This window comes from Macrobrachium nipponense, chromosome 49 (assembly GCF_015104395.2).
Source record: "Macrobrachium nipponense isolate FS-2020 chromosome 49, ASM1510439v2, whole genome shotgun sequence".
Classification (NCBI taxonomy): Eukaryota; Metazoa; Arthropoda; class Malacostraca; order Decapoda; family Palaemonidae; genus Macrobrachium; species Macrobrachium nipponense.
The window spans coordinates 18,623,886-18,642,793 of record NC_087224.1 but is presented as its reverse complement, the minus strand read 5'-3'; the positions used below and the strand labels follow the sequence as shown (position 1 = coordinate 18,642,793).

The window sequence follows — 18,908 nt, the reverse complement described above, 5'->3', positions numbered from 1 at the left end:
ATGGAGAACCCATGCTGCTAATTTCTGGTTACTACTATATTTTTTGTAGCTGAATTATCACTTTCTTGTAATTTTGCCACTAAAATGTGATACAATGCAGCCTTTTCATGTCGGTCAGAATAACCAGCATTTTTTATCTTTCGTGAGGAAGTTTGTTCTCTATATAGAGTTCAATAAACTCTAACCAAAAAGCCATCTTTTCCTGTGAATCAGACATGACTACACTTGAAAAATTAGCCTAGAACTGATGCTTAACGTCACACCTCTCCAAAAGCGACGAAATAGGTTGCCAGTGCTACTGTACTGAAGGCTAGTTTTTCATCAGTCACATCATTCCATCATTTCACACCACAAGCCAGTCATTCAGTTCCAACTACCCCCACACATGTTCGATTTGGTTTGCAAGCCTCTAGTTTGACAGTTTAACTGACGTTTGGTAGGAACGTGTAAGGGGGCCTTAGTATTGATATATATATATTAAACTGCCTGAACCCCCTGATTTCTCTTTCACATCCCCAGTGAAATTATGTGAATGGAATATTGGACAGCACACAAAAGAGGTTTTTTTAAACAACAGGTTATACTTGTTTTCAGATTTAATTTTGTATACAAAAATAATATGCGTATTTCAGTGCCCTATTGTCTCTTATGAAACTTCTATAACGTTGTCCATTGTTCCAGACAGTTTTCTGAGAAAATAATCTTTGCATGATAAATTTAATTAAAATGTACATTTTGATACATTTCACTTAAGGTAATAAGGTTTTCTCTTGCTTCAGTTGTGGTTACAATAAAGATCAATATTTAGGTAATTGTAATTGAAGATTTGTTGACAGAATTCTTAATTTGAAGAGAAGAAATGTTAATAGCCATTGTGGGTTTGCAAAGAAAACAGAGTTTTTTCTTTGTATATTGGATAATTTAGTAAGTAAATTTTTTAATTTATGGGAACTTCATTAGTTATGTATTGTTTACTCTATAACACTTTCTTCCTATGCAGGTGCTTGAATTGGAGCCGTGGAATAAAGATGCAAAGAAAGAATTAGAAAACATAGCGAAACAAATAGATGTAAGTTCAAACAAAGAGAAATTGGATCAAGAAAAGAAGTCACCGCAGAGTGGAAAAAAGTTGATAGCAGAAACATCTGCAAACACTACATCACAAAAATTTGAGAAGAGTTCAGAGAAAACAATGGTATCAAATGAATCTACTGAAACTAAACAGAAGATTGGGAAAAAGATAAGGATTACAGAAGTAGGCTGTAGTTCTGATCTGCCCAGTACTATATCATTATCAGAAGGTTCAGAGGCAGTTATGCCCATTGTCAAATCACCACATCAGAGATCTCAGGTAAGCCTGGCTATTGTTTATTTCTGAACCTGGTATGAAAAGGTTAGACTGATATACATAGTAAGTTGCATTCTTCTTGACCTCTCTTTCATATATGGTTAACCATATTTTTAGACAAAGCCTTTGATGAAAAATATATATTTGTCTGTAAAAACTAATCCATCTTATTATTATTATATCATGGAAATATTTAGCTATGACAAGATCAAGAGAAATAGTATAATACAATTTTCAAATATGGAAGGTAGGCTTAGAATTATGAAGTATGTCATTATGCAAAGCACATGTACATAATACAAATGGGTACCTCTTGTAATCCTTATCTGCTAAGCTTTTCATTCAGTTTTGTGTGTTTAAATTTTGTTATATGGCATTTTTATTCCTGTTTTGCTCATACTTGAGGCATACGTGTTCTGGTAGGGGGAGGCATGCCTGCAACATGTTCATTTTGTCCACTATTCAGGACCCATTTTTGTTAATGCCCATCCTGTAGAGGCCAGGTCTTTTCCCTGCTCTGCTTTGTAAAATAAGGAGGTTGGTCCAAACAACTATGCGTCTGTTTTAGTCAGAGAGACGCATAAACTATACTACCTCTGTTTTTTTCCATCTGTCCGTCCGCCTGTGGTGGTCGCACATGGTAACACTGCGTCCCTGACTTTAAATAGTTACGCTATGTGTAAGTTTTCGGTAAATAAAAGGATATCTGGGCGTACATTTGCAACTGAAAAGTGTTTTAATAATTTACTGTATGTGAATTACACCGTTAATATTCGAAATAGGATATTATTGAAGGGGGCCGGCCGGAACCCCTTTATATGGTGGTATAGGGCAAAAAATGCAAAGTCATGAAAAAATTCATGGAGCTTCATATGGTAATTGAGAATACGTATACGAAATATTTCGTCAAAATTCCTCTTACTTTCGTAGTTACAGGGAAATTAGTTAACATAACTCAATAAGCCTAAAACACTGATCCGTACAAGAAAATGCAATATGGCAGGACTGCCTACAGATTTCGTCAAGGTAATTCTCGTAATATACCTGGATGGAATGACTTGGTTAAAGATCTGTATACATACTCACGAGAAATGTTTTTACTGTGGAGGCAAAATGGTAGCCCCAGGGAAGGGCACACTGCATTGCTAATGAGACAGGCGAGAGCGCAGTTCAAACTTGCTCTTAAGCACTGCAGGCTAAATGAAAAACAACTAAGAGCCGATGCAATGTCTAGAAACTTAGAATCTGGTGATTATCCTCGTCTTTGGAAAGATATCCAGTCTTTAAATCCCAAAACTAAAAAGCTATCACAGAGAGTAGGGGAAGCAGTCGGAGACGAAGCTATTGCAAGTATGTGGGGCGATCACTTCAACAATATCCTGAATTGCATAAATGATCAAGATTCCCGAAGGGATGTAGATAACCTCCTTACTGACAACATTCAATTTCATTTTGCAGACCGTATTACGCCAGGTAACATCAGCGATGCCATAAACAGCCTACCTAATAATAAATCGCCCGGCTGTGATGGTCTTCCTGCAGAGGCCTTCAAACTCTGCCATCCGATAATTTACATTTTGCTAGCTGCCCTATTCAATGCGTGCATAATTCACCGGTTTCTTCCAGACTCCCTACTCTTAGTTCACTTGATACCATTAATCAAAAACAAGCTAAAGGATGCAGCTGACCCTGGCAACTACCGGCCGATTGCAATCACAACGATCGCATCGAAGATACTTGAGTCTGTTCTTCTAGTTAGACTTCTCCCCTTTTTACACACCACTGACAACCAGTTCGGGTTTAAAGCAAACCACTCAACCGACACCTGCATCTACATACTGAAAGAATTGCCTAATTACTACCTATCATCAGCCTCTCCTATTTTCCTTTGTTTTGTAGATGTGAGAAAAGCATTTGACAGAGTAAACTACCTGAAGCTCTTCCTGAAGCTGCATAAAAGGGGCACACCCCTGTACCTAATTGGCATTTTACATTGCTGGTTCTCCACACAGCAATTCTGTGTCAAATGGGGTAACGTGTTATCTTACACCTTCGGCTCCCTAAACGAGCTCCGGCAAAAGGGGGCATTCTCTCTCCTTACCTGTTTAATACGTACACAGATGACTTGAATGTCAAACTGAACTCGCTCCCAATCGGATGCACCGTCAATGAAACAACTATAACAACCTCTGTTACGCCGACGATATGGTTCTGATTTCCCCATCAGTGCAAGGTCTCCAACGACTCATCGACACCTGCCGCCAATATGCAGAGGAATTTGATATAATCTACAACGAAACCAAGACCCAGTGTATGTCGCTGCTCCCGAGATCGCTTAAGCATATTGCAGAACCTCAAATTTTCCTCGGAAACCATCGGCTGGAATTTGTGCACGAATTTCCGTATTTGGGTCACATTATCACCGACGACCTAAAAGATACGGCAGACATTGAACAGAGGCGTCGTAAACTATGTGCAGCTGGCAACATGATTGCAAGGAGGTTTGCCTTCTGTCACCGAGACGTGAAACTGCTTCTATTCCGCTCGTACTGCTACAGTATCTATGGGTGTTCCCTCTGGACGAACTATACCCAAGAGACCTTGAGACGCATCACTGTTGTGCACAATGACATTCTGAGACGCCTCACAAACACTCCCCGCTACCACTCCGCCACACAGATGTTCATTGAAAACCACCTGGACAATTTAAAAATCATTGTTAGGCGAACAATGTCCAGTCTGGTAACCCGAGTGAGAAACAGCAGCAACTCGCTCATACAAAGCATCCTAAGGAGTGAAGCAAGAAGAAGATCTAAATTGTGGGAAAGATGGGAAAATGAGGCCTTTGTCCCCTAAAGGACTTAATCTCTGTATTGGCAAGATGTCATCTGCAGTTTTTGTCATTATTACATTTATAGCTGATATTTTAATTTTTCATTATTACTGTGATTCCTATCAAGTTAAAGTTTTATTTACATTTAATTTATGTATTAAGCCCTCTGGATCTGACTACTGTAACCAGCCTAAGGTCTTCTAGTTGAAAAAAAAAATTTGAGTTATATAATATGTGCACCAACTGTTATTACTCGCAATGCATTTTTTTTTTTTTCTCACCAATATTATTACTGTTATTACCAGTATGATGATTACTAGCTTTTATGCTACCTCAGCTATATTATGGATAAGTGCCGATTATTCATTTTCTTTTTCTATTTTATCATATCTCATGTATCTAGATTGTGTATGTTACTGTCTGTATCTTGTATACTCAATGTATATGGCCCCGAGCTGAAATAAAACATATTATTATTATTATTATTATTATTAATATTTCTTCTATTATCGTAAATTTTTATAATTATTGTCAAAGAAATTGGGAGAAATGGCATCTTTAGACATTCCCCGAGACAAGAAGGAGACTTCAGGCTCAGCTACCAAGTCCAGTCATGAATTAGTGCGATCACAGACATCAAGTAGTTTACACGTTCCATTTCACCTCTTGACATTCGCTTGCCTTTACGTATGTTTATGTATGTTTCGGCAGGAATTTCATCATGCCAATGAGGAAAAGACAAGGAAAACATCTCGCTAACATACAGACAAAGAAAAATCGCTCTAGTATTATTACAGAATATCTTAATATACTCGTAGTTAGTGAAGAGAGAGGGTAGGGTTGCGTAGTAAGGGTTGCTTAGTAACGCCCCCTTCTTGCCTGACAGTACACGTCACACTGTCCCCAAGGCTACGGTCTTTGAGCAAAGAGATCTTCATTTATGATAAATAACAAAGTTTTGGTTTTTTAATACCCAAAATGGAATATGAAATTCATAATAATCATGATTTATTAAATTGTCTTTGTAAAAAAAGAGTACACCTTCGAGTTTCACCTCTAACATTTTCTTGCATTTACGTTTGTTTATCTTTGTTTCGGGCAAGAATTTCTTCATGCCAAAGAGGAAAATACAAGGAAAACATCTCGCTAACATACAGAAGAAGAAAATTCGCAGTAATAAGCCGAGTTAGTGAAGGGGAGAGAGAGAATTGCGTAGGAAGGAGTGCCCCATCTTGCCTCAAGCAGTGCCCCAGGCTACGATATATGAGCAAAGGGATCATCATTTATGATTAAATTATGATAAATAAAATAGTTTTGGTTTATTAATACACAAAAAAGAAATATACATTCATAATAATCATTATTTATTAACATTGTCTTTATAGAAATACGAAGGAAAACTTTGAACGCCCGTATCTCAAAACTATACTTATTGACCTTCAAAATCTATCTTGTCACTTAGTTTTAAAGCTATAACATTGGAATTTGGTATATAACTCAGAAAGACATTATAGAACAATCAAATAGAGCCCTTTTTTCCAATTTTTGTTTTGTCTTTTTTTTATAATTTTTTTTCTCCTGATTTATAGGGTTTATTTTTTTACCATATTGAAAAATTCATATCTAGCAAAAAAATGACTTTTAGAAAAAAAACTTTCCATTCGATTGGAGGTCTACATCAGGTCTATATATGGTAGTAATCCCAGGTCTTCATATTAAATATCAAGGGAGGAGATAGAATTTGAAAAATGGTTATTTTCGGGATAAATCGCCCTGGCGTCACAAAACCGAAGGTCAGAGGCGAAAATCATATGCGGTTTGGAGATGTCCCAAGTCACCTTATTAAGTGGTATGAATATCAAAGTCCTGTCCTTAAAAAATGGCATTAGCCGGCCGGCCCCCTTAAAGCCCGGGGCGCAGTGTTACCATGTGTAAACACCACAGGCAGATAAACAGATGGAAAAAAACAGAGTATAATCTTAGTCTGATGAGGTGGAGGTTTTGGCTTGAACTCAGCACACATATGGGAGTTGCTGAATCCTACTGAAGTGTCACAACCAAAGCTAACAGAGGATGTCACAAGAGTTTAGGGTTGCAAGCTGCCATGAAATAAGAGATTGGTGTATATGGCCATATATTAAAAAACTTAAAACATTCCTGCTGCCTTGGGGACCTACCCAGCTGTGAATCGGTATTAAGATGACACTAAGAAATATTTTAGTAACAGCCAAGGTGAATAAAAAGAGATTGCTTGACTACTGGTCATGAATAAGGTGTCCCAATAGTAGACAGAAAACTCATGATGCGTGCACAAGATATGTACCACGAGATTACAAAGATGTAACCACAGAGTGCTGAGATACACGGCCAAAGTGCAGCGGGATGATCATGTTAGGAGTGAGGAAGGGATGGAGACGTGATGTGCGATAGCTTGAAGATTTGGAAGATAGAAGTGATTTGGACATGTAATGAAAAGAATGGGAGACATTAAGTAAAAGATGTAGAAGAGGAAGTGGCAGGAGGAAGGCTCGTAAGAAAGCCCTCGAAATCATGGGAGAAGGGCATAGACAAAGACATAGACTTGATGGGAAATATAGCATAATGTGCATAAGAGATTGATAAGAATTCATTTCAAGTTAAATTCCTTGAGAGAAAAGATGATATATAACACGAGTGATGATATGTTTGTCATAAATTTTATATTTGGCTCTAATTAACATGGGTTTTAATTTCTCACACATGGGTGTTCTTAATGATTGAGTGTGCTGGTCAAGCTACAGTACTGGCTTTGTTTTGAAATTAAAGTCCAGTGCAGTGGAGTTTTAGTGTATTTTACATTATTTTATTTTTATTGCAGAAACCTCTCAAAAAAATTACAGTTTTGGATGTGCCATCTCCAGAATCTCTCCCTAAGAAATTGCCATCATGCTCAGTTCCCAAGGAAAGCAGAGTTGAGGATGTCCCAAATTCTGTTGCCAGCGAAGTCCGAGCCATAGAGAATTCAGCGAATTCTCGAGATCGCGACGTCGTCGCTGCCAAGGCAAGAGTACCTTCAGTAATCAAGTTATCTAAGTTAAATGTCTGTTTAATTGATTTCCTGACTGAATCTTAAAATGATTATAAAATGATTATGTAAATAGTTAAACTACTGCTACTCTGTAATCTGTATTTTTTAAAGTAAGTCCAGATTGATTTTGTTGAATTATGTGTAGATTTTTAGATTTCAGGTTCTAAGTATTGTGTATTTATTTTGCATATGAAATGTTTGCAATTCTTCCATAACAAGCTTGGTTTGTTCTGGTCGTTATAGTGTTCAGTAGTTTTCTAATGACCAATGCATTACCACCCTCATACTCTTCTTCTTGCATTTGTATATTTTTATCTATTTACTTCTTCTTCCTAATGAACACCATATTCTTTGGAAGCTTGAATTTCAAGTCAGTGGGCCCTGTAGGGCTGTTCCATATGAGTAGGTTTCATCTACGGAATAATAATATAAATAATAATAATAATAATAATAATAATAATAATAATGTAAAAACAAGACCATAAACCACATAGCAAGCAAATGTCTGGTACTTACACAAAACCAATACAAAAAGAGGCATGATTCAATAGCAAAAGCCCCCCACTGAAGCCTGTGCAAGAAACACCAGCTACCTTGCAGTAATAAATGGTATGAGCACCAGCCTGAGGGAGTGATAGAAAATGATGAAGCTTTGATCCTCTGGAACTATGGTATCGGAACAGATAGGGTGATATGTGCAAATATACCAGATGTGATGTTGATTGACAAAATCAAGAAGAAAGTATCATTCATCGATGTCGCAATAGCATGGGACACCAGAGTAGATGAGAAAGAAAAAGAAAAAATTTACAAGTATCAAGAACTGAAAATAGAAATAAGAAGGATATGGGATATGTCAGTGGAAATTGTACCCATAATCTTAAGGACACTGGGCACGATCCCAAGATCCCTGAAAAGGAGCGTGGAAAAATTAGATGGTGAAATAGCTCCAAGACTCATGCAGAAGTGTGTGCCCCTGGAAACAGCGCTTATAGTATGAAATGTGATGCATTCTTAAGGAGGCAGGTTGCAACCCAGAACCCCACACTATAAACCCACCCAGTCAAATAGGATTACTTTGATAATAAAAAAAAAAAAAAAATAAATAATAACAATATCTTATTAAAAAGAATGGTGGACTTAGCTAGATATTATTAAGAAGAATGGCAGACTTAACCGAATTTATCGTATGAAGAACTTTCTCTATTTTTCTGACAATTGGTTTTTCATAATCAGCGAGACTGCTAATTGGCCTATATTCATGGTGTTATTATGGTAATTATTTTAATTGTTAAGGTTTGGTATTATCAGTACTAAAATATATGAAATCTATATTTTATTCTGATTGCATTTTAATATATATCCAGACTACAACAGTATTGTAGAAGGTGATCTCTGCTACAAAATCGTTATACAGTATTTTCTTATTATTACTATACAGTCAAACCTCAATTTTCGTACGTTTTGGTTTTCATAACTTATTTCTACAAAATTTTGCCTCGGTTATTGTATGTTTCCTCGGTTTTCATATGCTCGGAAACATTCCATCCGGGAACAGCGTGTGACTGGAACCCATATCAAGCGGCCAGGCAAAGCATCCCATCTCCTTTCGCGACCCATTCTGCTTTTGTGTTCATTGTTTTGTGCTATTTGTGTTTTTTTTTATTTGGGTGCAACTGCTAAATAAGCCACCATGGGGCCAAAGAAAGTTCCAAGTGCTAGCCCTTCTGTAAAAAAGGTGAGAAACCACTATAGAATTTAAGATAGAGCTCGTAGCAAAGTGTTGGAGGAAGTTGCATGCCGATCTCAGTGAGAAAATGCATACAGCAAGTGCTGCTGTTGGTGAAATTAAGGCCAGCAGATGCTGATTTGAAAAATTCAGAAAACAAATAGGCATACATATTGTGCCTACTTCAGGGATTAAGGACATGTTTGCAAAGTGGAATGATGTACAAAATTTTGTGAAGAATGAACATCCCAACAAAGAAGTTGTAATCCGTGTCTCCAACATGTTTAATGACAATGCTGTGTTTAACTTTTGCCAAATTTTAAAGAAATGCCAGAAACAAATGTCTGTGTACAGTATTGTTGTGCAACAGGGGTCCAGTAACTCTCAAGCTGGTCCTAGTGCCAGTGAAAAACGAAGAGGGGAAGTAACCTCAGATAGTGCCAGTAAAAAACAAAGAGAAGTAACCCCAGATAGGTAGGTCCTTGATACCTGAAGTCCTTCTGGAGCGAGATTCCCCTCCTCTCCATCTTCCATACATTAACAAGTGTTTTCCATAATGATAAGAGTGATGTTAAATGTTAGTTAATTTATTAATTTCATTAGTCATTTATATTTATTTATGTGTGTATTCCCTATAAAATGTATCTTTTATTAATATTTTTGGGGGTCTGGAATGCATTGATTGTATTTACACTATTCCTTATGGAATTGTTGTTTCGGTTTTTGTATGCTTAGGATTTCATGGGAGGTGTTGGAATGGATTATGTACGAAAACCGAGGTTCCACTATATTTTCCGTCATTTGTTTCCTACGTCAATATGTTTCGGCCATCATCTGGACATTACAAGGGACATTCTGAATGGGCATCGTTGATGAGTCAGCTTTTATAGTAGGGTTGGGCGTGGTCAGATCCAGGGTTGATTTATGATTAGCTGCCTGGGGGAATTTCTTCTCGGGCAAAGCCTTCTAGTCATATGCAGAGGTTGCTTGTTGCTGTGAGCCCTGGAGTAGGTCTGGGACGAATCTTTTTTTTATTCTGCTCGCCTGCTGCTAAATTATGATTAGTTCGTGTCTCCTGTATGGCGCTCGATGTGGGTCGTCTGGCGGCCATTTGAAGTAGAAAGGTTTCCTTCGTAGTATTAAGTAAGGGCTTCACCTTACCAATATGGAGGGCTTCCAGGAGGTGCAGGCAGTGGTGGTCTGGAGCTTGATAGATGATTTTGAAATTTTGTACAATGTCTCATCGGGAGATCCTCTGATTATGAGCAGTCCTGGCATGGTTGAATATTGCTCCCTCCAGGATGTGGCAGGAAATTCTTTTCGAAAGGCACATCGTGGTCATACCCATGTAGGTGCTAAGGGATCTTTGGACATGGCATGAGTTCCAGTACCTCACGTTGGTCTTCTTCAAGGGGTCCTGCTGCGTAGAGGGGGGCCTGGATTATTCTTCATCAACAGGCTGCTGTTTTTCTACTTTTATAGTAAAACATTAGATGGATTGTCTTACTACTTTTATAGTAAATTATCAGACGGATTGTCTTATCAGGATTGGTTGTGCAGATATTTTCGGTGCTTATGTTAGAAGAGCCCTCTGACACTGCTCCTCCTGGATTGACACTTATGGCAAACTAGAGCAAGCTGCCCAGATCCTTGTTGATAAAGGCCACCCCAATCAAGAAATAGAAAAGTCTATCTGAAGGAACAGCAAATGCTGTTACCAGCAGGAACCGTGGCCTGACACCCCTGAACAGGTGCGAGTTTTTCATAAAAGGCACTTCCACCACCGGAAGTATAAGAAAGACAAGGAAGCCTTTAAGAAGATCATTAAAGAAAACATCTGCCCTACCAATCCTGTTAAGACGATAAGACCTGTGTGTGACATTGTGCCACTCATGTCCTTTCATTGCTTTTATTTCTCATAAATTTCCATTTATCTCCAGCGTCACATATTATAGCTCTTACTTAAGTAGGTCAGCATCATCCAACTTTTCTGGTGCTCACAGGAGCTTAGCTGCCACTATCACAGGCAGTCCCTGAGTTAAGATGAAGATACGTTCCTGAGGCGTGAATAAAGTCAGATCTTCAACTTTAAAAAATTTATAAAAAAAAAGGGACAAAAAAGTTATGAAATCCTTCCTTTAATCACTGGAAGGATGGCAACACTTACTTATTTATATGAGGGAGATCAGAAACTAGTTCCCAGCCTAAGATTGCCTTAACTTTGGATTTTCACCTGAAGTCGGCGACTAATTTTTGTTTTATGAATATCTTTGAGAAGCGTCGTAAGATCGGATCAACTTATGTCGACACTGCCTTAACTCAGGTACTGCCTGGACAATCCTTAGCTGGGTGGTACACAGAACATTTCCATGCTGTCTCCTTCTCCCCTACAAGTGGAACTTACTTTGTTAAATGATTTGCCATAAGGTATCATTTATTCTGCTGTTAAATGATTTGCCATAAGGTATCATTTATTCTGCCATCTGACTCATATTTCGTCTTAAAGGAGTTTAAATCCATATAAAGAAGTCTGGCTTGACAAAAGCTTTAATGACATTGTCCAATGCCTAGATAATTACACTAAAAGTAAAGACAAGCCAAAACAGAATGCACATATTAGACTCATTTATAATCTTCATTTGTGTTCCTACAAAAATACAAACCATTACCTTTTTTATTAGTTTCCTCATCGCAAGCCAAAATCAATCATTGATTCCATTGAGACTTGGTAGTAAGGTAGAAAACTAATGCACAGTTTGGACAGAAACGTTGGTTGAGTTGAAGTCTGAAGATGATGTAGGGTAACTGGTCTCTCCACCTTCTTCCTTCTTGAGTAATTAGCTTGTTATATTGTGCATTCCTCATGTATCGACAATTACTTTTTGCGATGTCCAGGGATTCAGTCTTGTTACACCATATCTTCACATATTGATATACACTGGTGATATTAATCCGATCCATATTAATTGTATGCACTTTCTTGTATATGGTTGGTAAGACACCAAAGCTATTCTGACCTTCAGTTGCTAACATTTAATGTGCCAAACTGAGATAGTCTATATGTTTCTAATTTCAGCTTTAGTGTGGTCCTTATAAGTACAAAAATAGTAACTTGCATGTATGTGTATGGACTTTATATGCAAAGTATATTACAGGACAAAAAGACTAGCAGGATTAAATGTAAGGCAAAATTTTATTCAAATTTCTGTAATTCAAGTCAGGTGCTGGCTTTGGTTATTTATGAGATAGAATTAAATTTTATAAGCTTCCAGTGCTGTCTGATGCAAAGGGCCATTATGAAATTCTGCCACTTATGGTCTTTCCTTTGCTTTTACCAGAAATCTCTTCTCATCTTAAGCCTTGAAGTAGGTTTGGGTCTTCCACCTCCTCTGGTGACCCCCTGTTTGGTGTGGTTCTCATAATATTTTTCATATTTTGGTTGTATATATTTTCTTCATTAGAAATTTGACAATATTACTGTATAGTTAGATTGTGGAAAATGTGGGTATTTTTTAATAATGAGAGGCAAATGGGAGAGCAGACCAATCCACTTATCTATCCTAGGCAAAAAAAAAAAGGAAAAAAACTGGGTGATTAATTCTGAATAATGAGCATCAGACCAGCCTCTTGAAAGATAAAAGTTTGTAAGTCATTAAAATATCAGGAAGAGTGTCCCATGTAGACCATTCTGGATATTTCTTGTGACTTCAGGTGATGTTTTAGTTGAGGCATTTTAGGAGATGGAACATAAAAGACTCATTTCTCTTTGTTTTCACCTATCGACCATGAAAATCTTACTATAGTTGATTCATATCAACCTTGCATTTAATGTCTAGCCAGTCCCTTATGATGCGCCTGATTGGCTGTTGATAAGCCAATCACAGGGCTGGAAACTCTCAGTCTCTCTTGAGAGTTCACATGGGCAGGGTCTATGTTCCACTTCTCCTGGGGGATGTCTTTCAGGAGAGGTGGAACATACATCCTACCCATGTGAACTCTCTCGAGAGAGACCAAGAGTTTCCAGCCATGTGATTGGCTTATCAACAGCCAATCAGGAGCATCGTAAGGGACTGGCCTAGACATCAAATGCACGGTTGATGTGAATCCACAATAGTTCAGCAGTAGAGAATGCTGTGCAAAGTATGTCAGTTATGCTCATCATATAACAGTACTGATGATGAACATTACCAAAGATTTATAAATACACAAGTTTGTTTCGTTTGGTATTTTGCTGGTACAGTATATCCTTAAAGAAATTTTATTACATGTTGGAAATTTAATCATGGCAGTATGCACCGATTACTCCTGGTTAAAGTGTCTGGGGTATGCTATATGTACTGAAAATAAAAGTGGGAAAAATATCAGCATCATACTCGGTATCAATTTTATGAGAAGTCAGCGTAAGGGGGCTTGGATCCTTCTTTACAGATGGGTGTGAAAAATCAAAAAGGTCCGAATATTCCATTAAAAAAAAAAAAAAAGGTGTTCTAATGCCCATACCTCCTATATGCCATCAAGTGGCAAGTACAATTTGTATATAGTATTACAGGTATACATTGAATGTGCTTCTTAGTTTAAGCCAAAAAAATGGAATCAAATATGGTAGTTTAATGAGACTACATTACTGAGTCCATTCAGATGGGCTAGCCCAAGGAATTTGTTCTTGAAAAGAGGTGAAAATTGGAGTAAGAAAGAGGTAAAGAAGTTAGTTAGCAAGAAGTGAATGAAAAATAAAAGGCAGAAAGCAGTGCAACTTGGACTCAAGAGATAGTGTAAAGAATACTTTTCATTACCATGTGCTGGCAAAGATAATTGAAGCTGGTATCCTTATGTGTCCTTAAACTGTGAATAGAGTGAAATACAGTGTAAACTAAGAAATTGAATGGAGAGCAGTAATGTTATTATTATTAATAATAGGGGTTAGTTTTTCCAGACCTCTGAGTCTCAAGTAGACTCTTCTCGGGCTGGTTATAGAGCAGTAATGTTAAATTTCATAGTTAACTAAACTTTCTTGCATATTTCCAGAATGCACAAAATAAACTAGAAACTCAGGCAGTAGTTCCTTTGTCAGTCCCGCCAGTTCCTCGAACGTCATACCAGTTTTCACAAGATTGGCAGAGGATAAGTAGACATCAATCTCATGCTGTCGAATATTTGAAGGTTGGTAATTTCGTGTAGTATTTGAAAGGAAAGTATTTCTCTTAATGATATATAAAAATTTGTAGGTTTGTGTCACTAAAACTTATAACAGCATATCAGTGATAATTGCAAACAACACCTGCAAGTGTTAATATGTTTTATGCATGCAGGTGGATCCCTGCCTATTCGCAAATTTTTCTGTATAATGTATATCCACATTATTCAAGGAAAATTCACTATTCATGGAATTTTTCATAGAGAAATATTCACTAATTACTTTATTTTCATATTATTTTTGTGACTAGTACATTTTTCATGGTGAAACTATTTCAAAACTTGGGTATAAGTTTTTAAGAGGGTTATTTTTTTGGTGTTTGAACTATCTAAAGAAGCAGGTAATAAGCATTTTTAGAGGGGTGTAGTCCCTATCCCCCGTGAATCCCAACTGTAGTGGGTTTTAAAATATTTAATCAGATCAGTAACATACAGTATTTATTTCTATTTGTCATTATCATTTTCAGGTGTTGCTTACTCTACTTCTATTTTCTTCATGTCTTTCTCTTTTTTTCATGCATTTACATAGAGCTAGTGATGTTGCTGTACCATAACACTAGAGTTAGAGTGAGACAATGGCAGGTAGAATAGATTTTTGAGATAAATGCTGGTATCTATCAAGGACAGCCATGAGTCCATTGCTCTTTAGTATAGTAGTGGAGGACGCTTCAGTGTGCAAAAAGGGGGGATGTTACTAATAGGTGACCTAGTGTTAACAGTAGAATCAGAGGAGGAAGTCATAGAAATATTCAGGAGATGAAAGAGTGAAAATCAGTATGAGGAAAACAAAGTTCATGGTGACTCCTTGAAAGGAAGAAAAAGGAAAAAGCAGTCAGGAAAGTAGTCATGTGGAAGAGGGTGGGAGTGAACTTGGTACTGTGTATTGAATGTTAGATGCTCAGGATTGGAAAATAGAAATAGAATAAGATTTGCTTATGCTCAAAATGTAAGAAAAAAAGTTGGAACAGGGAGATGTTGAAAAAATAATTAGTAGATCACTGATCTGATGATTAAAAATATGCCTACAGAAAAACAAATATTTGAGACTTATTTAAGTTTCCTTAACTTGTAGTAGATAAGGCAGTGACGAAAAGATAAAGAAAAAGGTGGAGATTGCTGAGATTCATAGCTGCAGTGTGGAAAGGTCATACATATTACTGATGAGGAAGTTGCTTAGAGATGAGGTGTTCAGTAGCTGAGAAATATTCTTCAGATCTTAAAAGATTTCGATGTGAGATAAACTGGGGAACAAGTTAGCAAGAAAAATGGTAGTTCAGAAGTAGCAAGATGAAGACGTGGGAAGGGCTGCTAATTTTATGTGGAAGTCACAGATGCTTTGGAATCTTATTAAGTTAGTGGCTTATGGACTTGTTCCACTTGGAAATGTAATATTGTTATCTTAAAATTACAGGCAATCCAGCCCTCGTTTTTCCATAACATAGACTTAGAAATGGAAGTGTTTGTTGATTTTGTATCAGCACTGAGATGGAACGAGTTCAGTCCTGAGGAGGTGGCGTCATACCTCAGTGCCTTGGCCAGATCAGATGGTTTTGGTGTGAACCTAATGTTTCTTGATGATAAACAAAAGAAAGGTGAGACAGTTTTCTTCATTTGCATGTTTTGTGCACTTTGTTACATCTTGCATTTATAATTATGAAATTTACATAACTGAAATAATTTGTATTACTGTAATGTGAAGAGTTTCCCCTGTGAAAGCATATTTTGCTTTCAAGGTTTAAGAATATCTTTTTCCATGATTACCCATTTGTGAAAAGTTATAATTGTGACATTTTTCTCTGTTTAGGCCAGTTGTTTATGTAAATTTGTCCAATATCATGCAAAATAAATTTGGAAAAAAAAAAAATTTTTATTGCTGAAACTTGGTATTTGATGAAGCATACCTTTTGGCAGCTTAACGTAATTGGTGTTCTGGCTTCTGGAAAAGGGATGCCTAGCATTTCTTTCTTTTGGCTTAGTAAAGTGTCAGATTTTAAGGTAATTTGTATTTATACTAAGGATGCAAACTGTAGCCTTTCATATATGGAGTATCTTCCTGAGCTTGTACTGGACTGGCTGTGTACTAAATAAACAAGAATGGTACACAGATAGAGGTGGGGAGAGGGAATGCCCATTGTCACCCAACTAATGCTACCCATTATTCTTCTTGCCTGTATTCAAAATGAAAAAACAAAAGAAGCGCTCCCCCCCCCCCCCCCCCCCCCCTCATGGCAATGGAGGGACAGAAGGGCCACTCTTAATGGGAACCCCTTTCTTTTCTTGCTGACTCAGGAAGGAGTTGCAAAAGGGGTGATAGTCGTCTGTTTCCTTTGTAGAGGTAGATGGAATGAGGTCTTGTCTCAATGTCATTTGCAGGGTTTTAAGTTGTGTAGACAGTATGTTAGACTTGGTCCGAGGTGGAGGTTTGGAAGTTGAGTCTACTCCCATGACTGGAATTGAAAGTGGGTTCTTGAGAGATGGTGTCACACAATTCTCCTCTCTTGATAGCCACTGTTGCTTCCAGCTTCCATGGGAAGTAGAAGTGAGAGTCCAGAATTTAACTATTTTGAGGGAGAGCCATCTTACTTTAGATCCTCCTCTCGGCAGAAGGGAGAGGAACAAGCTCCTCTGTCAAAGGATAGTGTTGGCCCAATGGTAATCTGGAGGGCTAGGAAGGGAAGGGGTTTTCCACTCTACCTTACCTCAAGAGTTTAGGGGCAATTCCCTCATGAGAACGATAAATTGAAGTGTTACAAATCCAGCCAAGATGTGATGTCGAGTTATGACAATAAACCTTTTCTAAATTGTTTGATTCCGTTGCCATAATTTCTCCAGTGGGACATTGTTGGTAATTAAACATGGTGCTGAGTTGAGTAGCAGTGAGTCATGAGCATCCTCCAGGAGGTAGTACTTTATTTATCTTCCACCAAAAGCTCTGGCTAATGCAACTTAACTGATGGTCTCGCTTCTTAGGTGGAATCCACTACTTACTCTGAAAGAGACTGCTGGTTAAGCAGAAGCAAAGGCTGCCTCCCCAAGATCATTAAGCACATGAATGAGTGAATTGACCTAATGGAACCATAGCTCTAGGACAGAAGGTAGAGTTCTGAAGGGGCAGGGCCATCCGGAGCCTGTTGCTCTGTTGTGTCATGTTGCAGTGATTCCCCCTGCTTTAGGAATAAGTGATCTCAGCTCCTAATCCTGTTCTTCATCCCTCATTGGAGGAAGCATAGAAAAAAGAATCTGTATTGACTTGGATCCTGGTGGAGATTCTGGTCGGAGGCCTTGGTGTAAAGGCTGGTCAGGGAGGTCATTGGGAATGTGGGAAGGAATACCTCAGTTCAGTATTTTTGAATAGTGAGGCAAGAGGCTCATCTGAGAGTAGGGGTTGGGGAGGAAACCTCTCCTGGGAGATGGACTAGTCCCCATGTACACTTTGAGGAGTGAGACTGGCATAAATGGGGAGAATTCGGTCGGTTTTGTCTACAGGAGCTCACATGAGAATAGTGGGAATCCCTTTGCCCCCTGGTCAGTGGACTGGGAGCAGAGGTAAGAGCAAGAAAAGCAATTCCTTGAACTCCTCAAGTGGTGATAGAGCCCTGGGGTAACCAGCTCTCTCCCACAATGAGTGCCTGCCCAGAGAGTGGAGAGAGAAGCGGGAATGCCTGTGGTGCCTGTCATTTCTGTGAGAAATCAAGGTCCTGTTTCTGTCTGATTGGAGAGGGAGCAAAGTCGGTCATGGGAGCAGAAGTTGCTGAATCTGCTCCATGTCCTGGGAAAAAGAGCATCGATATTAGGAGTAAGTTCTCTAATGAGAGTGATTGCTCCTCTCAAGTCCTTATATCTTTGATAGTCTGACGAGGAAAAGAAACACCGAGATGCACCGGGGGTTTTGTGAGAGGGCTGAGGAAGGGGAGGACCTTGAGATTCTCAGCCAATGGTTGTACCTCGCGGTAAGTAAACATGATAGGGAGGGGAGGTTTTACTGATGCCTACCTCTCCGCTCAGCCAAGAACTGGAAAAATGTCGCAAGGGAAGGTGAGCCAAGAATGCTTAATGAAGGCTTGAGCATAATCAATTGCTGTAACTAGTCCAGTTATTTTACTGTTTCCTTGTCTGGTAAAAGTGTAGTTGTTTTAAAAAAACTGCAGTTTAGGCTTCTCAGAAGTGGTGGGGAAGGGGGCCAAGGGGGATGGCTGTAGGAGAGTGAAAGTTCTTCCTATAATGCTTCCATTGTGGAGACCATGGAAAGGCCATTCAGCACATTCAAGGCAAAGGGAATTATGAGAAAATACCTTTCCTCCCTTCAAGAATACATACTGAGTGTGGCCAAAAGAACAATGAGTAGCATTAGTTAGGTGGAATGGACATCTCATCTCTTCACTCTCCCCATGTGTACCAGTCCAGCACATACATAGGAAGATACTCATATATGAAAGGCATGGTGTTGTTTAACCCCATATGAACAAATGCTATAGTTTCAGTTTAATGTGGATAGGGCTGCACCAACAGTACTTTTTTAATGTGCATTTTTCCTCTTTCCTTTCAGTATTCCGTGAAGTAGTTGACAAATGCAAATGTCAAGGAAAGTTGCACACTGAATTAATATCAAAACTTAAAGCCAACTCTCTATAGGTCTTGGAGAACTTCAATCATTCCTGAAATTCACCTCTGCCCAACAAAACTGACACATCATCATTATAGTTCTCTGTAATTCTGCTGTTATAAACTTAAAATCATA

The 18,908-nt window shown here is 38.2% G+C and overlaps 1 protein-coding gene across 2 annotated transcripts in view; it reads left to right on the top strand.

Moving 5' to 3' along the window:
- LOC135205363 (RNA polymerase II-associated protein 3-like) overlaps positions 1 to 18,894 on the top strand; it is a 68,182-nt gene extending 49,288 nt beyond the window's left edge. The window contains exons 6-10 of one of the 2 annotated variants that reach the window (XM_064235853.1): positions 1,001 to 1,351; positions 7,039 to 7,221; positions 14,003 to 14,137; positions 15,582 to 15,762; positions 18,717 to 18,894. In XM_064235853.1, coding sequence (XP_064091923.1) covers positions 1,001 to 1,351; positions 7,039 to 7,221; positions 14,003 to 14,137; positions 15,582 to 15,762; positions 18,717 to 18,802 — 936 coding nt within the window. In that variant the 3' untranslated portion in view covers positions 18,803 to 18,894. The remainder of the gene's footprint in view (positions 1 to 1,000; positions 1,352 to 7,038; positions 7,222 to 14,002; positions 14,138 to 15,581; positions 15,763 to 18,716) is intronic. The other variant, XM_064235854.1, reaches the window with a different exon arrangement.
- Positions 18,895 to 18,908: the final 14 nt, after the last annotated feature.